This window comes from Schistocerca gregaria, chromosome 2, assembly GCF_023897955.1.
Source record: "Schistocerca gregaria isolate iqSchGreg1 chromosome 2, iqSchGreg1.2, whole genome shotgun sequence".
Taxonomy (NCBI): Eukaryota; Metazoa; Arthropoda; class Insecta; order Orthoptera; family Acrididae; genus Schistocerca; species Schistocerca gregaria.
The window spans coordinates 92,475,057-92,499,146 of record NC_064921.1 but is presented as its reverse complement, the minus strand read 5'-3'; the positions used below and the strand labels follow the sequence as shown (position 1 = coordinate 92,499,146).

The following is a 24,090-nucleotide window of genomic DNA, read 5'->3' as shown; positions in this document are numbered from 1 at the left end:
AGTTTCAAAATGACTCGACCTGATACACAAAATGATTTTATTAAAACAACACACATTATTGTTACTATGCGCTTTTGTGCAATCAATGCTTCATTCTTGAGTGATGTGTTAGTCCATAAAACTTAGTCATGAGACATTAAACGATGGAAATAAGCAGAATATGTTGCAAAATGAGAATTAAATCATGTGTAACAACGTGCGAAATTCAAACTTACTTCTTTTGAAATAATTAAGCAATACCCCTGCAAAAATAGAACAGTATGCTGTAGAATACCAATTGCGCTATCTGAGCAATTCTCACGGAGTGTCTCAATCATTAAGTTTGATGCAGGATTCTCATTTCTTGTAAATTTTTCAGACACAGGGAGAGCCTGTGAGGAATTTAGAGGAAACTAGGGAAGGCGTTTGGCGTACTGACACCGAGTCGTTCAGCGAGACGTGATTCACGGTCCGCGGAAGGCAGATAGCTGGATTACTTGCATTCAGATTCAGCTTGCCACATGCTGCCAACTCAATGTACAGTCCGCAAAAGAGAAAAATTATTGCATCTCGCTTTCTGAATAGCTTCATGATGGTGCTTGTGCCTCCACATTGCGTATTACAGATCTTGTAGCGACTTACTAGCAAGGAAGATGCTCCGGGCTCAAACTCTCTAATGCATGCTCGTAGAGAGGCGCCCAACATGCAGATAAACAATTCGTATTCTAAGGCTGCAAGAAAGTTTCACTGCCGGTATGTGGTCTGCAAAGAGAGGGGGCAATGAAGTAATATTCATGATCATCTGACTTCCCACCTATGTCGTGGATTAAATACCAAACCGCAGTATGCCATGGAGTTTCGATATAATATTGTTAACAGAGGGTACGTGAGCCAGATTGAGACGTCACTACACTACACACTGATTGGCCAGGACATTACGGCCATCAACCTACTATCGACATAAAACTATCCACGTGATAGCAGCGTCACTTGGCAAGGAATGACTGCGTCAGACACACGTACGATGTATGTAGTGTCAGTGAGTGTTCCGTCCGTCTGTACAACTGAAAAAGCGCTATAGACTTGAAACTTCCAAAACAGATCAGAATTCGTTGGCGATACAATATTAACGGACTTTCTTGCTTAGTTTGTGTTGGAAGATACTTTTTGTTCCATTGCTACTACCCCCTTTTTCTGTTCCATTCGCTAACGTTTGGCGATAAGAGCGATTGATGCTAAACTATCACGGTATTTTCACCACATATACGTAGCAGAAAACAGTGTGCAGTTGATCCAACGAAACTGAAAAAAATGTGAAATTTTCCATATCTGTTGGCTGTAATCTCATCAAAATGTTTGAAAATTTCACACACCCAGGACTAAGAAGCATAAAATAGTTATTTAAATAACACACCTTTTTAACATAACATGTTTATAAATCAGACGAAAAAGGGTTAAATAATTTCTCCTTGCCCCATGCAGATTCCTATTCCTTTACGGACAGTCCTCGAAACTTGTGCTTCTGAGTTTTCAGTAGCTACAACAACACTCGTGATGTTTAAAACGAAACACGTGCAGTGTATGCAATAAATAATAGTAAGGAGTGTAGACAGTTTCTGTCGTAGTGAAAAATCACACAACAGTGCAATTTGCAGTGCAGTGCAGTGCAGTGCAGTTTGCAGTGCAGTGACGCTGGTGAACTGTTCCTTGCATCAATAGTCCTGCATGCGCTTCACATCTTTCGTTTTAAATTTTACAAATATTCTCGCAGCTATTAAAAATTCACAAGCCTGAATTTTCAGGACTATCTGTATAGGGTTAGGAATCTCTATGTTATTAAGAGAAATTTTTTGTGGTTTATAGACCGTGTTGAAAACGTGTTACATAAAAAACTTATTTTACTTAAATAATTGTTATTAACGTTGCATTTTTCTGCACAAAAATGATCAAAATTACTCCTTTGGGACATCCCAGTCAGTGGCGGGAAATATTTACAATTTTGTTACCGGATTTGATATTAAGAACCTGTTTGCACAAGTAATCCTATCTGTATCGTCCGTCAGGAAACTACTTTGATTTTAATAACTGGCTTTACTTTCTTTGTTTCACAGCTGACCAGGTACAACTGACGCGCCACAAGGACATCATACGACTGCTGAAGCATTACCGCCAGTCACCGCTATGGGAAGACATGGCTACCATCGCCAGGGACTACAAGCTACAGCCCGAAAACTACCAGGTAATTACACGGAAGGCCAGCTGTGCTCGCACCGGAGGAATCAGTAATGTGGCGATAGCTGTTCGTACTGCAGCGCGTTTCTGCTACTCACCACCAGCTCTAACGTGAAACTAAAATAAGAATGTCTTAAAAATTCAATATGAAAATTAAAAAAGGCAAGCAAAGAAAATAATCGGGAAAGGCTTCCATTATTACCACATTTCCTCTCTCTTACAGCGAAATTTTTTACTGGAAGGACTGATGATAATTTTGCCTCTGTAGTTCTCTAGACAACATTTTTAAAGTCGCATTAAAAAGGTACATCCCTCCATTTCAAAACAGCCACTGTTGATTTACTAAGTACGTTAATAAAATATTTTTTAACCATGCCGTATAACATTTGCCCTTTGAATACAATCTGCAGCCGAGCGGTCTAAGGCGCTGCAGTCATGGACTGTGCGGCTGGTCCCGGCGGAGGTTAGAGTCCTCCGGGCATGGGTGTGTGTGTTTGTCCCACAAGATTTCACACACATGTTTTTCAGCAGAATCTGCTCTCGAAAACCTCCCATGCGCAGCAGTCTCATCATCAATTGGTCGTTAAATATTTATTTCTTGTTCGATCTGCCAGATACATTTTACAAAGAACAGATAAGCTTAATATTAATCACAAGAAACGTTTGGAACTTACAATGCGGAAACAAATTATATCAGTTATTCCATTACAATTGTGTCAGGAAAGCTACATTAGTACATTAAATGGAACAATAAATTGAAGACAATTAATTACACAGTAACATTAAGATTACGGAGCCATTTCCTGGCATTGTCCGTTAACTTGTGGAGCGACATCAGAAAGCCGTCTCTGAAACCATGAATGATACAAACCAAAAGATGGTCCATTGTTTGTACCTCGCTACAGTCACAACACGAATTGTCTGTATAGCCCCATTTGGTTGTTTGCTGTCTGCATCGTCCAAATCCCGTGCGAAACCTGTTTAGAGCCGACCACTGTTTCCTGTTGAGATTGAAGCCTTCAAATCTTTTGGTTGGGTCGTGGATTTGGTGATGGTTTTCCACGACGCCTCTTCTCGGACCCGGCCATGCATTCTTCCATACAGCATCGAGACCCTCTATGCCCAATGTTCTGCTCCAGACGATAGGTTTCCTGGACTTGAGTCTCGTGAGTTCTCCCATGTCGGCATGTATGGGTAGCCATGGGTTTTTCTTCAATTTTTTCTACTATGTCCTGGGTTGCTTTCTCTCTACGTATGTAGAGGAGCGATGTTTGCCAGCACCGGAAGCCACTCAACGGGGGTTGGCCTGAGAGTGCCGGTGACGGTTCTCAGAGTGGCTTTTAGTTGTACGTCCACTTTTTTGGCGTGCGGGCTTCTGCTCCAGACTGGGGCACAGTATTCTGCAGCGCTATGCACCAGTGCCGGTGCAGCAGTTCGTAGAGTGGCAGCATCACAACCCCAAGTGGTGCCTGACATATTGTTGAGCAGGTTATGTCTCATCTTTAGCTTTGGGGCAGCATCAGTAAGGAGTTATTTGAAAGTCATGCTGCGATCTAGCTTAATACCGAGATATTTTGGGAAATTCTCGTGGCTGACAGCTTTACCATCTATAACCAGGCGCAGTTCAAGTCTCGCTTCCTTGTTGTTTAGATGCATGACTGTGCTTACTGTTTTTGTCTCATTGATTTTTAGATGCCATGTGTCATAGTATTTTTTCAGTGTAGCTAGATCATCATTTAGTGTTGTTTCCAGGTTTTCAAACGAGTTACTTTGCGCTGTAATAGCTAAATCATCTGCGTAGGCAAATTTACGTGAGTGCAGATCAGGCAAATCTGCTATATAGATGTTGAAGAGCAAGGGAGCCAAGACTGATCCTTGTGGAAGACCATTTTTTAGGGTATGGCACTCACTGGTTTCACCATTTAATTTGACCCTGAACTTCCTTTCGCTCAGCATGTTGTTCATGAGCTTCAACGTTGTTTTGCATTTGACTATCTTTGCCAGTTTCAACATGAAACCATTTAGCCATACAGTGTCAAACGCTGTGTTGGGTCAATGAGGACTATCCCTGTTTTCTTCTTTTCCTGAAAGCCTCGTTCAATGTGTGTGGTAAGTGCCAAGACCTGGTCGCAGCAGCTTCTTCCTTGTCTAAAACCTGCTTGCTCCACTGGCAGTTGTTCCTCCAGTACTGGTTTGAGTCTTTCCAACAATATTCTTTCAAACAGTTTGTAGGTTATGCACAGTAATGAGATTGGCCTAAAGTTCCCTGCGTCAGTTCCACTCTTCCCTGGTTTAAGTACGGCATTGATTTTGGCTGTTTTCCATTCTCTGGGGATTTCACAGGTTTCCATAATTCTCGTGAATAGTTTGCATAGCCATTTCTGCGATTTTGGTCCAAGATTTTTCAAAAATTCAGGGAGAATATTGTCTGGTCCAGCTGCATCCCCTGCCCGTGTGTGTTGGAGTGCCATCTTCACCTCTTCTTCTTGGACTGCTGCCGTGAAAATGTCGGCTTTTTCTTCAAATTCCTGCAGTGCCACAGCCATCTGAGCTTTTATGTTTTTTCTTTGCTCAGGAGTCACTGTCATCTTGGCGTTATCCCTGAGTTTCTTGCTGATTTTGTTTGGGTGGATACTGGTCTCTGTTGACTTCCTGTGGTTGGCTCCTCCCAGCTTTCTCATGAGACTCCAGCTTTTACGGCTTGAATGTGTGGGGCCATTTGTTCCATCAGCTTGTGCCATCTTTGTTTTCGTTCCTCGTCCAGTAGGTCGGTAAGAGACTGGGCAGTGCCCTCATCTTCTGTTGGTCGTTAAACGTTACTCTTACTTCAAGCCTGTCTCAGCTTTTGTTAATAAACTGAAAATTTTCAGTCCTGAAAACCATAGAATTAACCGTGCATTACCTGCTGGGTAACTGATGTAACAAACCGAACCAATCATAGTTTCATTTTTAATCTGTAACGAGCTGTGCATGCAGTACTAATTTGGCCGTTGTCAGTTATTTTAACTCTTCACCTCCTTTCTGTCCCTGTCGTCATCTCAGTAGGCCCTTTGGATCTCTTACCCAAAGCATATTTCATTTTTACTTGTTAAGTCACATAGCTATCGAGTTTGATCGAAATCTCTCCAAGCGTTCCCGCGTTGTGGTCAGTTTCACAGTTCACCCTCTTACCACCCACACGCCCTCACTGTGGATGTTTTGAGTTCTTCACCTCCTCTGAATTTTTCTATTTATTATGTCAAACATGTATCAAGTTTGGTTGAAGTGGCTCCACGCACTCCAGAGTTCCAATCGCGCACCCCTATCCTATCCCTAGAGTTGCTATAGGTACATTAACATATTTTACGGTTCGTAGGTCGCACGTGTTCCAACCACCCCTGCTGCTCCTCTTAGGAGCGATAACAGTGCATCACACACAGGGGTACAATGTTTAGTTGAAATAATTAGATACAGTCTAAAGTTTTAACTTTTCCTCCCTTCAGATGCCAGATGTATCTTAACCTCACAGCACTGTTTCCCAGACACAAACTCAAATGTGAACGAAATTCAGTAGCAATAGCTCCAAGAGTTCCACAGATCCACTGGGACATACGCACTACACACATCTATATTATTCAATGAGCAACCTGTCCCAGCTTCACATAAGTGGCACTAACAAGGGGAAGGCCTCAGACACGGCCACCCGATTCGGCTCAGATTTAACAGGTCGCTTGGGTACAACTTAAAACGAAGGGATCTAAGATATGTTGGGTCAACACCCCCGCGTTTTTGAGAAAATCGCCTCTAAAGGTTACGACAAGCAATCGACTCAGAATTGGAGGGATCGATAGATAATTGTAAATGGAGAAATTTTCATCACCAGTAATGGATCCGCAAACCCGTACCTTTCCAGAAATCGAGGTAAGAAACTTTTACAACTGCCGTTCTGCAGCCACATGGTTAACGCTTCTCATCGACAGCATCGATATCGCCGGCACAGTAGTTCAGCGTGTTCGTTCAGAGGGTTAGGGAGCACCGTGGTCCCGTGGTTAGCGTGAGCAGCTGCGGAGCAAGAGGTCATTGATTCAAGTCTTCTCTCGAGTGAAATTTTGCCGGGACGGTAGCTCAGCGTGTTCGGTCTGTAATAAAAAAACTGAGTTAATCGATCAACAATGAACTTAAACGGGTGTCTTACGACGTCCGCCCCGAACAGATGCAACGAACGAAAGCGAACAAAATGAGATTTAAAAAAAAGGTTAGCTGCCCTCTGTAATAAAGAAACTGAGTTAATCGATCAACGACGAATTTAAAGGGATGTCTTACGACGTCCGCCTCGAGCAGATGCAACGAACGAAAGCAAACAAAATGAGATTTAAAAAAAATAGCGCAACGGCCAAGGTAAGTGGCTGGGAATCGGAGAACCCGCGCTCGAATCTCGAAGAAACATAGCGGATGTTCTTTTCGTTTGTATTTTTCTATATCTCAATCGATAGGGATAGGAGGGTTAATTAGGTAAGTAAATCAATAAGGAATGGTAATAATAAGGTAGGGAGATAAATTTCTCAAACCTCTTGGGATAGTCAACAACTATGTTACTCTAGGTCACTTTACAATGGCTCTTCCAGTCACTATTACGTGTCCTCACTTTTCTTCGATCAACTAGATGGGTGGTACTTGTCATATAAGCATACATTTCGTATGCTTATATACTCACGACTCCAAGAACATGTAATGAATAGAATCTTTCGACAGCTACTTGTCATATAAGCATACGTTTCGTATGCTTATATACTCACGGCTCCAAGAACATGTAATGAATAGAATCTTTCGACAGCTACACTGCTTCCGGAGTGTCGGCGAAAAGCGTTTAGCATGCGGGTACAGAAGCGGCAGTTGTAGGAGTTTCTTTCCTCGATTTCTGGAAAAGTTTGGGTTCGCGGACCCCATACCTGATGATGAAAAATGCTCTATTTACAATTATCTATCGATCCCTCCAATTTTGAGTCGATTGCTCGTCATAACCTTTAGGGGCGATTTTCTCAAAATTGCGGGGGTGTTGACCCAAAATATCTAAGAGTCCTTCGTTTTAAGTTGTACACAAGCGAACTGTCAAATTTGAGCCGAATTGGTTGGCCGTGTCTGAGGCCTTGCCCTTGTAAGTATCCAGCGCTAGACGACGTAGCGGTAAATTTGTTTACAGGTCACAGCGTAGAGGTATGATTAAAATTCAGAAAACAACGTTAAGTAGCTGAGTTTTAACAACGAATTCTAATATAACTTAAACGATTTAAGCAGCGCACACCAGGAAAGTTCTTAGGAGGTATAACTTACTCGGCAAGCATCATCATATGTCAGAAAATTTACAGCAAATATTTATCAATGATATAGGGTGTCACAGAAATGTTGCGATGAATTTTGAAGGAGTTACTAAAATTTTCTCGGGCTTCCAGCCGCGTCAGGTGGTTAAAATCCCACGAGCTTTCGACCGAACTCTCCTCACTCATTGTCAAGTGGTAAGATTGACTGCTGTGCCGCCGTGACCGCGTCGTTATATAACCGCACTGCTGGCTGTGACGTCACTGGTGCTCTCTTCCTCGACATATACGGAATGTTTTCATCCCGCGTCCGCCCCGCCCGTTTTAACCTCGCGATGGCCGGGTCCCCGGCTGTGCTGAGCTGCAAACCGCCGTCCTTGTTGATGGTGCTTTTATTTTTATTTCAATAGCTTCTCTTATGACGCTATACCAAAATCCCTTCGGCCTCATAACGACAGATGTTTCGTCGAACAGAATTCGCTGTCCATTTTCTAAGATAGGTTCTGCCGCGGCTGATTTTTCTAGACAGCGAAACGTAAGGACCTCTCGTGTTCCACCCGGCGTTGCTCCAGAGTGCGTACTGTTTGGCCGACGTAGTAACAGCCACATTGACATGGTTTCTTGTACACTCCAAGCGTTCTAAGCCCTAGATCGTCCTTCACAAGCCTCATGAGCTGACGGATTTTTGCTGGGGACTTGAACACAGATGAAATGCTTTATCTCTTCAGGAGCCGGCTGATCTTCCCCGTCACTGTACCACAGCAAGGCAAAAATACAAGTTTCTTGCTTTCTTCTTCGGTGGTGTTCTCTTCTCTGATGGTGTGTTTCTTGCCTGTCACACCAGATACAGCATGTGACACCTGTCCGTGGCTGTTCCCGTTTTCCCGGAAGACTTTTCGGAGGTGGCTCAGTTCTAGCGGCAGACTTTCAGAGTCTGAGACGACTTTAGCACGATGGAGTATTCAGAATGCCAAGTTTTTGTGCCGGATGGTGGTGGCTGAGAGCGTGCAGATACCGATCTGTGTGAGTCGGTTTCCTGTAGACACTGGGGCTGAGGTGCCCATTGGTTTTCCGTCGAACGAGGACGTCATGAAGTTGTAGAGGGCGCCTTGAGGAACAAATACAGGATAGGAAACCGTGTCCAGAAACATCACCCAGCGGCGTTGCCGAGTGCCAAAGTCATAGGTGCCGGCGCCGGCCATTAGGCTACCCTTTCGACAGCGAACGTGACATTGTACGCTCACGTACCACAGGCGGAACGTCTCGTGGTGCTTTTTTGGTTATTCAGTGATCGCTACTGATTTCCACGATCACCAGTGAAGAAGATGGAGCTGGTTTCTGTCTAGAAAGACCTTGTCTCCTTTGAATGCGGTACTGTGTTGCCTTCATGGATGACAGTTTTGGACACAGGTTTCCATCTGCAGCTTATTTTTCTACTGTACACCGAAAAAACATTGAAGATTATCGAGCTATTCAGAAGGGAAAGAAACTGTGGATGGAAACCCATGTCCGAAACCGTCGTCCACCGAGGTAACAGAGCATCGCATTCATAAGAGACAGGGTGTTTCTACTCAACATCTAGCTCCATCTTTTCGACTGGCGATACGTTACACCTACGTTCTGTCAGCTTACAAAGTCACTTTTTATGCTGAAGGCCCCATAGCGTCATTGGACGATGTTTCCAGACAGTAGTTCCTATACTCAATTTGTTCCTCAGGACACCCTCTAAACCCCTCGAATTTTGTTTCAACATTTCTGGGACACTCTGTATAGACAAACCTTCCTCGTGAGCCGGTCTGTCTGTTAGTGCAAACTTCATCAAAATATCTCGAGTAGTTCCTTGGGATTAGCCTTTACACATAGACAGAGAAACGCTGAGCGGGTACTTTAAATTATACATAGGTATAGATTATGTATGCTAATGATCTGGTTGAGATCAGAACATCCACTAACGTGATCTCTCAAGCGTTTTCGGCATCTACATCCAAGTTGTTGTCTCCGTTTTATGCAAAAGAAATTGGACGACTGATCTAGTCGCCCTCTTAGTGTGCTGTAAGCAGTGTTATGTGTACGATAATGATCGAAGCAGTGCTGCGGTCGGGACTCGAACCCGGGTCTTCTTGCTTGCAAGGCAGAAATGCTGACCATTACACTACCGCAGGGCGATGGTCAACATTACGGCACGAGCTACCTAAGCTATTACCCTCCCCAATACAAACTTCAATTCGCTTTTCCCTTACATATTGTCACGACTGCCAGGGCTCTCCGATATTGGCAAGCACCCCAGCATTGGACGTAATGGGGTGTCCTTGTACCAGTTGGTGGACTAACTGATCTTATAATTAAATGTTTCCCTGAGATATTTAACTCTCTTTTTATTATATACAATAATGACCTCAGGGAAACAATTAATTATAAGATCTATTAGATCACCAAATAGTACAAGGACGTCCCATTACGTTCAATGCTGGGGAGCTTGCCAATATCGGAGAGCCCTGCCAGTAATGACAATATGTAAGCGAAAATGAATTGAAGTTTGTGTTGGGGAGGGTACTCAGCTTAGGTACTTCGTGCAGCAAAATTAACTATCGTCCTCCGGTGGAGTAATGGTTAGCATTTTTGCCTGGCGAGCAAGAAAACTCTGGTTCGAGTCCTGGCCACAGCACAAATTTTAACTCATTTCGTTTGCTTCGAGCATTATAGTAGATAATAAAAAGAGGCTTAAATTTCTCGGGGAATCATTTAATTATAAGATGTGTTATGTGTATTCGCTGACTGGACCTTAACCAGTATGCAAAACACAGCCGAGTATGCGTAACACAGCTTACAGCAGCTTAAGAAGACGACTGGGTCGGTCGCCAAAGTATTATGCATGCAGTTAATCAACAACCCAGCTGTACACCAGAAACGTCATACGTCCACTAATTGCCTGAACTATTTATATTTTTTATTTATCGTGTCAGAAGCAAACTAAAAATACAACATTAGATACATTACTACATACATACATACATTATGGTTTATAAATTAAACTAGTCAAGAATGAAATAAAAGATTAGACACAGATTGTGTTGTCAAACATAAGGTAATTTTAATCTATACAGTGGATGCCCAAAAATTTGCAACGTCCAGTGCACTTTATGTAGTGTTTACGAGGTCCTCCATGGTGCACACAGTTGGTGGTAATGTGCATTGTAGTAGATGTGTTGATGTCTACACGGCAGCACCGCAGTCGCACTGGAGAGAGTCCACCTGGAAGCCCCACCTCTCCAGATTACTCTTGGATCTTGTGACAGAAGAACGCAGGCGGTTGAGTGATTTCCATGTGGACCATTTCTCTGTGTGGCCTGGGAGAAGAACTTCTTGCAGGATCAGCCACTCCTCCAGATGCTAGCATCTGACCTGCCATCTCTTCTCCCGGTGTTGATGTGGAGTGTCAGCGAGTGGTTCTGTGCTGTGAAGGAAGCTCTTTCTAGACACAAGTCTTTGCTGAGCCGGTTGGTGGCCATGTAGTGGGTGGGCTTCGGATGTTAATGCCTTCTTCATTTCACTCCGTGCTGCTGTATCTCTTCGGATGTCCGGGGGGGGGGGGGGGGGGGCTATGCCGGATAAGCAGTACAGTTTTTCCACAGGTGTGGCTCTTAGACAACCCGTAGTGATACGACATGTCTCATTCAGAGCAACATCAACTTTCTTTGTATGTGTAGATCTGCACCATACTGGGCAAGCGTACTCAGCTGCAGAGTAGCAGAGGGCTAATGCGGATGTGCGCACTGTGTCTGGCTGTGCTCCCCATGTTGTTCCAGTCAGCTTCCTAACCACATTCTTCCTGGCAGCCACGTTTTGCTTTGTTTTTAAGCAGTGTTCCTTATATGTAAGAGGTATTTTGGAGTCTTGCAGTGTTCTAAAGAGGTTCCTTCCCAATCTATCTGCAAGGTTCTACTAGCCTGTCTGTTTCGGAGGTGGAAAGCACAGGTCTGGGTCTTAGAAGGATTTGGTTTCAATTGATTGTCCCTGTAATAGGCAGTTAATTCTTTCAGAGCATCAGTTAGCTTCCGCCCCACCCTCTCAAAGCTGTGATTTTGTGCTGTGATTGCTCGGTCATCTGCATATATGAAGCTTTGTGTTCCTTCTGGTAACGGCTGGTCGTTAGTGTATATATTGAAGAGGGTGGGTGCCAGTACACTGCCCTGTGGCAAACCATTTTTCTGCTGCCTCCATCTGCTTCTTTGTCCTTGATATTCCACAAAATATCTTCGGTTCTGCAGAAGATTTCTAATTAGACAGGTTAGTTTGTAATCCTTGGTGAGGTTGTATAGCTTCAGCAACAAGAGTCTGTGGTTGACAGTGTCGTAGGCGGCTGAAAGATTTATAAACACCGCTGCTGTTATCTGCCGCCTTTGGAAGCCGTCCTCTATATGCTGTGTCAAATTCAACACCTTTGCTGTGCAGCTCTTCCCTTGTCCGAATCCTGCCTGTTGAGGGATCAGTAATGGTTTATCATATCTGTAATTCTTTGGAGGATCAACCTTTCCAAAACCTTATACAGATGGCATAGGAGGGAGATTGGCCTATAGCTTTTGGGGTCGTCCCGGTCTTTCCCTGGTTTATGTATAGCTATAATTTTTGCTTTCCGCCAAGATTTCGGTATCTTGCCGCTCTTGACACAATTATTCATTAGCTCGAGTAGCCAGCACTTTGCGCCTGGACCAAAGTTCTTGATCTGTTCACGTCTTATGTCATCTACCCCTGCTGCTTTTCCTACTTTGCACTTATTTAGAGCTGAGTCGAGCTCATTCAAACTGAATGGTCGAGACAGAATGTTTCCCTCTTGTTCGGGCTCCCTTTCCAGGGTTCGTCTCCCGATTTTACTGGTATGGTCAGGTTTACCATTTTTCAAAAGCTGGTGTGCGATCTGGTCTGCCTTCACATTTGTAGGCGTATTGGGTTGGGAGGGATCATTGTCTTAACAATCTCCAGGCAGCTTGACTACTTCTACTCACCTCACATTCTGTCATCAGTTTAATCCACTGTTCTCTCTTCGCCTCAGAGATTGAGGAGAGAGTATTTTGCGCAGCCAGATAAGTTTCCTCGCTATAAGGGTTTTCTTCATATAGTCGATAGTATTTGTCCAGCAGAGCAGCTGTTTCAGGTGTCACACCCTGCAGATACATTGTCCTACACCCTCTTGGAATTGATGCCCGGGAGCAATGTTTGACAGTTTGAACAAAGCTGTCATACTCTTCAGGAATAGGTCGCACAGACTTAATCTCCTTGTCCAGCATCTTAGCAAAATTTTTTCCAATCAGCTTTCTTGAAATTTTATCTCCGTTTGAAATTCACCTCCTGTGGCCTTATTGCTGGGACAACTTGACACAGTAGTGGCCTGTGTTGCGTCTTTGGCATGGGCGAGCACACTGATTTTGAGCAAAGCTGTGTGATGTCTTCACTCACAAAGAGGTCAGGGTTAAATACACGTTGCCACCTGCCACTGTTGAAGGAAGGGGGTAGCTTGCTGTCATGTATAAGAGACAACTGGCACGATTCAGCCCAGGAGAGGACTGCCTCCCCATTTTCGTCATCTTCAGAGTATCCCCACAAGTGGCTATGACTGTTAAAGTCACCTATTACTACAGACGTCTTGCTGTTATGGAAGTTCCTGGGTGGTGTGAAGGAAAATGCAGACGAAGGGGGCTTATACACAAAGGTAACCACGCAGTTACTCAGCTCCACTGAGATGATTTCAATGTTATTTTCTGCGGTGCAGTGAGCACTGATTATCTGAAGCCTTGGTCTTACAAATATAGCACTTCCATACTGAGAGTGCGGTGTTTCTGCAGCTAGTTTCATGCCCGGTATTTTCGGTCCTCTCTGTCGCTCATCTCTATGCGTCTCTTGTATACACAGGACGTCGCATTTTTTGTCACGGCGTAGGTTGGATAGCAGATGTTCTTTGGCTGATGATATGCCTTCAATATTTATAGATATGAAAGTTAAAGTTGGCTCTGATAAGGACCGTTTATTTACTCGCATGTTTGCTTCTGGTGTGAGAGAATCAGCCGTCTAGGTATACCTAGACGCCCAGGGGACGCCCGGATGTGTAAGACTTAGTTGTCAGGTCACACCCTTCGTGGAGGCTTCTCTCATGCCCCCCTGAACTATAGTGTAATCATCGTTCGGAAATTACACTTGGCAAACAGTGTATTTCATCTTGGCACGGTGGTTTTGAAGAGCCTGAGGAGATACGTTCGTTTGACTCATACAATCTCAAATTCACTGATGTTGAGGACAAGGGATATCTGACGTTTATTTACAAAGTTTCTGTTCCGGTTGAAACCCTTTGTCCTTTTGCTCGCTCTCAAAGAAATAGATCTACCCCAGCAGAGCCTGTGTTTTGTAAACGACTAACACAGCTGATTGGTATCGTATATTTCATACAATCTACGCACTGCTTACAGGTGCCAGAACTGGTGGAAGAGTTCACGCGGATGGAGCAGAGCGGTGAGTTTCTGCCCATGCAGCAGCCCAGTTCCGTGTTTGATGACCACCATTTGGATCAGATCAAGCTCTTCTTCGACTTGCTGTACCACGCCAAGGACTACGACACCTTCTACAAGGTACGTAGAGCACCATAACATGTGTGTCGTGCTGCATTAATAATCAATGTAGTGATTATTTTTACACGAGGCTAGTAACAATTTCATATACTTGCAGTGCTTAATTAAAGAGCTAGATTAATACTTCTGCTACAAACGTCTGATTTATTGGCCTTACAGATTCAAGGTTTGAAGAAAATAACATAACGGTAATTTATAAATTTTCTTTCCTTCTTCGTTCCTTATGTTACTGGCATTCTTCATCAACGAAGTAACCTTCGGCAACACTTGAGCAACCTTACGTGTGAAAACCTTCCCTCTGAAGCGCCTTCACCCACCACATTCATTTTTAATACAACGAATACTTTGCCATTCACCGTCGTCTAATATTCAGACAACCAGCTAAATTGTTATCGATTTGAAAGGCAGTGCGGTCTACTCTCAAAGAATTCCCCGGCCACTATAGTGCGCTGAGTTCGTTATCAGGAATTCAGTCCGACAGCAACTGCATTAACGTCACGGTTATATTGGTTCAATTTCCTGTGTAAAAATAAAACTGTGTGCCGAACTGAGACTCGAACTCGGGACCTTTGCCTTCCTCGAGCAAGTGCTCTAACAGCTGAGTTACCCAAGCACGACTCACGCCCTGTCCTCACAGCTTTACTTCTGCCAGTATCTCGTCTCATACCTTCCAAACTTTACAGAAACTCTCCTGCGAACCTTGCAGAACTAGCACACCTGAAAGAAAGGATATTGCGGAGACATGGCTTAGCCACAGCTGGAGGATGTTTCCAGAATAAGATTTTCACTCTGCAGCGGAGTGTGCGCTGACTTGAAACTTCCTGGCAGATTAAAACTGTGTGCCGGACCGAGACTCAAATTCCAATCTTGGTCCAGCACACATTATTAATCTGCCGGAAGTTTCATATCTGCGCACACTCCGCTGAAGAGGGAAAATCTTATTATGATGATATTGTCTATCACTATGGTGGTATTATAGTATATAACTGTTGCTTTTGTTACAGAATAGCGATATTAGGGAAAAAATTACTCTTAAAGTAATGAATACACATCTGCATCCACATTTTGGACCACCTAGTCTTCGTTTCGGTTATAAATTTCTTCAGGCAATTTTTAGAATCACATAAATATACTCTCTCTCTCTCTCTCTCTCTCTCTCTCTCTCTCTCTCTCCCTTCTCTCTCTCTCTCTCTCTCTCTCTCTCTCTCTCTCTCTCTCTGTGTGTGTGTGTGTGTGTGTGTGTGTGTGTGTGTTTCCACTATGTGGATTTGCTGTATTGACACTACTGTTGATACTGATGTGTGCATATTTGTCTCTCTACACGCATGTGTCGTCTACGCTCACTTTGTCTTCGATCATTTACTGATTTTTAACTGATTGTGTAATACGTATGTTTCCTCCAGTAGCTCCAGAAACAGTTTCCTTGTGACAATAATATATACTGTACTTGTCGTCAGTGTCTTTTCTGATACTTTCCATGACCTTTCATTTGCCTCCAATTGTTCTATGTTCATTGCTTTATATCGTATTATTACATCCGAGGCTGTGCCTAAAATCATGAAGTAGCGACTACTTCAACATTACTTTACGTTTTGCAGACGGCCCTGTACCTCCGCGAGAGAGTGAACAGAGATCAGTTTATGGTAGCGTTCCTCACGTCCGTAAGGATGCGCCAGGACACGAAGGACTTCGTCTTGCCTCCCCTCTACGAAATATATCCGGAGCTCTTCATTACCTCTGACGTCATCCAGGAAGTCTACGACGCCAGACTGGGAGGTAAGGAGGCACTGCTTAAGGCCAGTGGCGGACCTAAAAGCGGCTTTAATGCACTGCATTCACTCGTACATGTATCTGTTTTCTTTCCTGTAAGTACTGAAGTGGCGTAAGTAAAGAATTAAACCAGATCCATGAAATCAGATATTCACATGCTTTATTGTTGTTCGTGGACAGACATTATTTAGAGGAAAAAAGAGCGATATTCATTTAACCATCTGCTCAGTTAAAATGAATTCTTAAATGGACTAATGGGCTTACTACCTTCCCATACATCAGAAGGGCAGTCACTCAACACCTGAATGATGGCAGAACACTGTGCCCTGATTCATGTCCATCATAGACAAACATTTCAGTGACGGACGAAGTGACTAGTGATAGCAATTTCAATTGTTAAAATAATTTCTTTACAGAATATGTTGTCCCCCAATAGTATCAATAACTATTTGGAAATCAAAATCAATTAGCTCTGTAATAATGGGCTCTGATGTTCTCACGCTGTAGTAAGTTTCGCATTCCTACAAAATTAGAACTGGGTTACTCAACTCTGATTATAATTTCAATCCACACTCCATTCAAAAGTCAAAATTCATATAGATGTCATACAGATTACTCTAGAGTGTAGCGCTACACATCCAGAAACAACATGCCCTTCACTACTGCCACTCCATGTCTCTGAGCACTGTGGGACTTAACATCTGAGGTCATCAGTCCCCTAGAACTTAGAACTACTTAAACCTAACTAACCTAAGGATATCATACACATCCATGCCTGAGGCAGAATTCGAACCTGCGACGGTATCCGTAGCGCGGTTCCAGATTGAAGCGGCTAGAACCGCTCGGCGCCCTTCACTAATGCAACATATGACTGATCCCTTTTCATATGGAGTGTGTTCAGTTGGGAGAGCAGTGTGCTAAGCACATTTCACTTAAGCCGTTGGTAGAGGAAGAAACAGCTGTCGCTCGACAACATGATATCCATGAGAAGTGATCTTGGAGTTATTAAAACAGCAAAAAGTTTACTGTAATGAGGCACTTGTTGGGGGTTCTTGCCAGAGCGTCTTAGGTGTGTCCCAAAAACCGAAGCAGGAAACAATCATAGAGGAAATACTCCGTTTTGCCTACATAAACAATCCGTCTACCCACAAGGGTGACTCGTTCTAGTGTTGTCGTTTAACGCAACGAGTTGGTGTAGTAGCGAAACACAATAACCGTTTGCGGCAAGTAGTGTAACCCTGTTCGACAAGAGCCTTGCCTGCATCCAGCATTCAGTGCATTCAAGGTGTTTGCAACGATAGATGTCACAACAACACCAAAGATGAAACTTCCTGGCAGATTAAAACTGCGTGCCGAACCGAGACTCGAACTCGGGACCTTTGCCTTTCCCAGGCAAGTGCTTTACCATCTGAGCTACCCAAGCACGACGCACGACCCGTCCTCACAGCTTCAATTCTGCCAGTACCTCGTCTCATGCCTTACAAACTTCACAGAAGCTCTCCTGCGAACCTTGCATAACTAGCACTCCTGGAAGAAAGGCGCTTCTGTGAAGTTTGGAAGGTAGGAGACGAGGTACTGGCGGAAGTAAAGCTGTGAGGTCCGGGCGTGATTGGTGGTTGGGTAGCTCAGATGGTAGATCACTTGCCCGCGAAAGGCAAAGGTCCAGTGTTCGAGTCTCGGTCCGGCACACAGTTTTAGTCTGCCAGGAAGTTTCATATCAGCACACACTCCGCTGCAGAGTGAAAATCTCATTCTGGAATCATCCCCCAGGCTGTGGCTAAGCCATGTCTCCGCAATATCCTTTCTTCCAGGAGTGCTAGTTCTATAAGGTTCGCCGGAGAGCTTCTGTGAAGTTTGGAAAGTAGGAGACGAGGTACTGGCTGAAGTAAAGCTGTGAGGACGGGTCGTGAGTCGTGCTTGGGTAGCTCAGATGGTAGAGCACTTGCCTGCGAAAGGCAAAGGTCCCGAGTTCGAGTCTCGGTCCGGCACACACTTTTAATCTGTCAGGAAGTTTCGTATCAGCGCACACTAAGCTGCAGAGTGGAAATTTCATTCTGAACACCAAATATGACTCTTTGTTATATCCTTGACAACATTATAATGTTCTGCTATAACTTTACCGACCCCGACATCGACAGAGCAAGTAATGTGACAAAACATGATAATGTACGTGATATAAGAAATATCTGTCAGAACCAGATAGCACTGTTTCACTCTATGTACCTGGACTGCGTCACTGAAAGGTGTGGTGTCTGTTCACAGGATACGCCTCCGGCGGGAAGCCGTACTACATTCTGGCCAACTACACTGGGTATCCGACTGCCCACACACCCGACCAGAGGCTCTCGTACTACCTGGAAGATGTCGGACTCAACGAGTTCTTCGCAGACTTCAACTACCGCTTCCCGTACTTCCTCAGTGCTGCCAACTACACCATGGAGTACGGAAAAGTCCGCGGTGACGTCTTCTACCACGTCCTGCGGCATCTGTTCGCCCGCTACTTCCACGAGAGGTTGTCGCTCGGCCTGCCAGATGTCTCCTCTATCAACGACGACAAAGTGTCACTGGTAGGCATTCCTCTACAAACTCACCTCTGACGGGCATTCACAATATGGATATGATTGCCTCCTCTTGTCTCGTGTTCTATGCAACATTCCTCCCCCTTCCTCATCTTCCCCCAACATAACTATTTCCATCGTCCTTACGATCTATTTGTAAGACCCCTACAAACCATAGATCTTGGGGTGGTGGAGTGGTATGCATACCCCGGCGATGTACATGCCTCCACATGGGGAGGGATATCTACAGAGATGTTCGTGAAGAGGGGTAACAGCATTTTTTGTAGTTGCAGTCTGGATGATTGACTGATTTGGTCTTTGACGTTGACCGACATAGTCTTGTCTATGTTTGTATTGCGAATAGCTGGAAGCAAGTCATTATATTTCCTGAGGACATGGAGCTCTGCGGTGGAAATCTGCACTGAACCAGTCTTCGTACTGAAGTCCACGACAACAACAATTGCGTAAGAATTCTTCTGTTTGCGTGGTTTGTGTGTATAGCACTACTACCTATTGACACCTCCACACATCTTCTGTACAGCTGGTGCGATTCCCCCCTGGTCTCCTACCTGATGAGATCTTGGCATTATCGCTCTAGGCATTATACAAAACAAGCACACACTGTCCACCACCTTCTGTATTTCTTCACCCTTTTACAATTTTCATTTACTTGCAATAGCTCTTTGGGTCTTATCTAACATTCTCTTGGAATACATTCTTCGTTCTCTACACATTTCACACAAGATTCTTGCTTCATAGTTCATTTTTTTATATTCACAAGTCTTCCAACACTGACTCGCACTGGACATATATTTAAACTGTAAGAGCTCGCCCGAAAAGGAATAAAATCTAGATAAATTAATACATCATTTTTCTGCCCTTACAATTTCCACATTTACAGGATGTTTATAAATGAATATCGAGGTTTTAAAGCTTTGTAATATTTATTACATTATACTTACAGTTATAAATGATTTGTCAAATGAAAGAGCAACTCACTTTTGTTTGGCACTAGTGCGCATGCACAGCGCGCAATTTTTCCGCCGCAATCCGCTAGATAGCGGTAGTAGCAACGATGGCGACTAGTGAATAAAAAGCATTTTGTGTTTTGCAGTTTGCAAAGACCGAATCTATGGTTACTGTGCAACGCGCGTTGCGGCTGAAGTACGGTTGTGATCCTCCAAGTGATCATCAGTTTGAAGGTACCAGCTGCCTTTGTAAAGGGAAGAGCACATGACGACCAAGAAATAGTGAAGAGACTGTTTGAGCGAGTGAGAGACTCGTTCACTCATAACCCAAAGAAGTCAGTCCGGAAGGCTAGTCATGAACTACAAGTCCCCGTGTCGACTGTTGGGAAAGTTTTAAGAAAACGCGCACTACTACGTCCTTACCGTTTACAGTTATTACAGGCTCTAAAGCTGGCAGACCATGGATTATGTGCCAACTTCGGAAACGAAATGTTGTTTCATGACGATGAAGATTTTCTGGATCATGTTGTCTTCAGTGACGAATCGTCCTTTTACCGTAGTGGACATGTTAACACCCACAATGCGCGCATCTGGGGCTCAGAAAATCCTCACGAGGTGGTACAAATGTAACGAGATTCCCCTAAAGTGTGCCGTATCCCAGTAGAAAGTTTATGGGTCTTTCTTTTTTGGTGAACCTACTGTAACGGGCACTTACTACCTTGACACACTAGAGCAATGGCTCTTCTCTCAGTTGGAAGAAGATGAGCCAGAGAACTTCATTTTCCAGCAAGATGGTGGTGGTGGTGGTTAGTGTTCAACGTCCCGTCGACAACGAGGTCATTAGAGACGGAGCACAAGCTCGGGTTAGGGAAGGATTGGGAAGGAAATCGGCCGTGCCCCTTTAAAGGAACCATCCCGGCATTTGTCTGAAACGATTTAGGGAAATCACGGAAAACCTAAATCAGGATGGCCGGAGACGGGATTGAACCGTCGTCCTCCCGAATGCGAGTCCAGTATGCTAACCACTGCGCCACCTCGCTCGGTCCAGCAAGATGGTGCACCACCTCACTGGCATAACGAAGTACGCGATTGGTTGAACTTGACTGTACCCAAGCGCTGGACAGGCCGCAAAGGACCCAATGACAGGGCTTTTTTGCATGCCTGCACGTTCACCTGACCTAATTCCATGCGATTTTTTCTTTGGGGCTTCATCAAGGATCGTGTGTACGTGCCTCCGCTACCAGCAGACCTCCCTGAATTAAGAAACCGGATTGAGGCAGCTGTTGCGACCATCACTGAAGACAAACTTATCAACATTTAGCAAGAATTCGGCTATAGACTTGATGTGACAAACAGTGCTCACATTGAACATTTGTAAGGTTCTTGGTAAAACTGTTTGAGTTGCTCTTTCATTTAACATATCATTTATAACTGTAAGTTTAATATAATAAATATTATAAAGCGTTAAAGCCGCGATATTCATTTATAAACACCCTGTGCTTTTGTCCACTGTTGGGTCCAGTTCCACGAAATCTTTGCAAATGTATCATTAACCTCTCTTTATCTTTGGTAATGGTTTCTCATACACTCGCTATCTAATTGCGCGGTGTGGTCCAGTCCATTATTTATCCCATTTTTCTTGTACGGGCAAAGGGCCTACGTACAAAAATAACATCGGAGCCATTTTATTTTCATGTTTCAAAGAGAATAAGTACAGCGCACGATTTGTAAAGAAAAACCATTCACTAACTCGTAATATAAGTCACTGTGTAGCAATTCTGAACGTGTGGGTTGTCACATTGTCCTGCTAGAACTTCCCAAGTCCATCGGAATGCACAATCGACATGAATGGATGCAGGTGGTCAGACAGGATGCTTACGTACGTGTCACCTGTCAGAGTCGTTTCTAGACGTATCAGGTGTCCTACATTACTCCCAATGTACACGTCCCACACCATTATAGAGCCAAGAGCAAGGTCCATGGATTCATGAGGTTGTCTCCATACCCGCACTCGTCCATTCGCTCGACACAATTTGAAACGCCACTTGTTCGACCAGGCAGCATGTTTCCAGTCATCAACAATCGAATGGCTGTGTTGACTGGCCCAGGCGAGGCGTAAAAGTTTATGTCATGCAGTCATCGAGGGTACACGAGTGGGCCTTCGGCTCCGAAAGCCCATATACATGATGTTTCGCTGAATGGTTCGCACGCTGACACTTGTTGATGGCCCAGCATTGAAATCTGCAACAGTCTGCGGAAGGGTTGCACTTCCGTCACGTTAAAATATTCTCATCAGTCGTCGCTGGTCCCGTTCTACCAGGATTCTTTTCCGGCCGCAGCGATGTTGGTGATTTGACGTTTTACCGGATTCCTGATATTCATGATACACTCGTGGAATGGTCGTACGGGATAATCCCCACTTCATCGCTACCTCTGAGATGCTGTATCCCATCGCTCGTGCGCCGACTATAACATCATGTTCAAACTCACTTAGATCTTGATAGCGTGCCACTGTAGCAGCATTGACGGATCTAACACCAAACACTTGTTGTCTTATACTCGTATAGGCGTTGCCGACCACAGCGCCGTATTTTGCATGTTTATCTCTGTATTTGAATACGGATGACTATATCAGTTTCGTTGGTGCTTCAGTGTATTATAACACTCCAAACAAAGCATAGCAATCTCTACTTCACACACTCTACATATACGGTCCTACTTAACACATTACTGTCAGATTGTGGAGATATATCAAGGCAAAGAAGCGAAAAATGGTAATTACAAAACTATGGAAACTGAAAGAAGTGAATCATAAAATCATGGAAACATTTAAACGTAAACGTGTGGCAACATTCGACTGAATGATATTAATAATCTAATTGGTAGTTCATCAGTTACGTCTAGATGTATTTGTAATTTCCATTGTTTAAATGTAAGAGTTGAAAGATGGTGCCCCTTTCTGTGGAGAGCTGTTATAAATGGGAATTGCTATTAAGATCGACTTCGTTTCCTTTCCAGACTGCCTACTACCCTGAGCTCAGGCTGCAGAACGGCGTCGAAATTCCCGTGCGTCCTGCAAAACTGAACATTCCAGATGGTGACCTTACCGCCCTGCAAAGGATCTGGTTCAGCGAGTACAGAGTGCTCGAGGCTATCGACATGGGCCTCGCCATACACGTGAGTACCCGAGCTGCCTTTCTCTTTTGTCTCTGTGTAATAGGTTCGCAAGTCAGATTCCCTGACGAAATTCGTTTTCTGCCGCAGGCAATAGATGGCAGGTTTAGGTACAAGCCAAGTGAAGCAGTCAACATGCTGGCGAACATGATCCAGAACAACGCCGACTCCATCCACCCCAGGTACTACGGTTCCGTCTACAACGAACTCCTGTCGTTCTTTGGAAAATACCTCGAACCCGCACAGCGATATGGAGTAAGTGCCCGAGGCATGGTCTAACAGAACTGCACAAAAATTACCAGCTTCAAACTAGACATGGAGAAAACTGTCGTTCATTTCTGTTCACAGGTCGCCGGCACAGTATTTGGGAAATATGAAACCATGCTCCGTGACCCATTGTACTACCGGATTGTCAAGAGAGTGTTGAGAGTCTTCCAGGAGTACCAGAACTATCTTAAACCGTACACGAGACGAGAGGTAAGTTACAGGTAGTTCCAGAATAGTCTTACCGCACGTTGACATCCGACAGAAAAATCGCTAACCGGGGGTACCTTTGTTAGCCTTACCAATTTTGTTTGAAAATATATGTTTCAGTCTATGGTAGCAAGTTTTTTATTATTTTGCCTAGTTTCGGCACATAGTACCATCCTCAGGCCATTCCCTGGCTCGCAGTCGTCATTGTCGCTTCCCAAGCAGATGTGTCAAATATTTGACAGACCTACTTGGAAAGCGAGCCTGGTGACTGCGCGTGCCTACGGGATGGCCTGGAGATCGCACTGTGTGCCGAAACTGGTAGCCAATAGGCAAAATAATAAATAAAAAATTGCGACTAAATGCTACTGCCTACATTTCCTTTGCAAAGTACCGGGATTGAGAGGTGGACTTGTCACCCAAATTCATTAAATAAATCCGTATTAGTTCGGTTAATGCTCCCAACCTCACTTTAACCACCACACTTCCTGTCACGCAACAGACAATTCATGGAGAAAATTATGATATGGCCCTGTCTGTGGTCAGCTGAAGAGTTGCGCCTTCGACATAAATCTGTTTGTGATACTTTAATAGCTGATCACTCGTATCGGGCAAAGGGATCTGACGATAAAGGTGAAATTCAACTTTCAAATAACACAGAGATGTTGGTATCACAGAGTGATTTATTGCGAGAATTCTTAAAGTATTACAGCACACAAATATTGGATGGAATATAAATAACAACAATGTATCCAGAATTAAATTTTCACTCTGCACCGACGGGTGCGCTGATGTGAAACTTCCTGGCAGATTAAAACTGTGTGCCGGACCGAGACTCGAACTCAAGACCTTTGCCGTTCGCGAACAAGTGCTCTACCGACGAAGAGACGAGGTACTGGCGGATGTAAAGCTGGCAAAGGTCCCGAGTTCGAGTCTCGGTCTGGCACACAATTTTAATCTACTAGGAAGTTCCAAGAACAATGTAACTTAGATACTGAGATGCTAGCTGCATTTTCAACACAAAAAA

The 24,090-nt window shown here is 44.1% G+C and overlaps 1 protein-coding gene and 1 non-coding gene across 3 annotated transcripts in view; one reads left to right on the top strand and one right to left on the bottom strand.

The window, feature by feature from the left end:
* The window catches only part of LOC126336408 (hexamerin-like), a 47,452-nt gene that overhangs the window by 9,190 nt on the left and 14,172 nt on the right, over positions 1–24,090 (top strand). The window contains exons 2-8 of one of the 2 annotated variants that reach the window (XM_050000100.1): positions 2,091–2,218; positions 13,964–14,122; positions 15,721–15,898; positions 18,155–18,459; positions 22,437–22,595; positions 22,683–22,847; positions 22,941–23,069. In XM_050000100.1, the coding sequence (XP_049856057.1) occupies positions 2,091–2,218; positions 13,964–14,122; positions 15,721–15,898; positions 18,155–18,459; positions 22,437–22,595; positions 22,683–22,847; positions 22,941–23,069 (1,223 nt within the window). Of the gene's footprint in view, positions 1–2,090; positions 2,219–13,963; positions 14,123–15,720; positions 15,899–18,154; positions 18,460–22,436; positions 22,848–22,940; positions 23,070–24,090 lie in introns of both variants that reach the window. The other variant, XM_050000099.1, reaches the window with a different exon arrangement.
* Trnaa-ugc (transfer RNA alanine (anticodon UGC)) lies at positions 9,595–9,667 on the bottom strand. The gene has a single exon. It is a non-coding gene; the product is annotated as a tRNA-Ala (tRNA).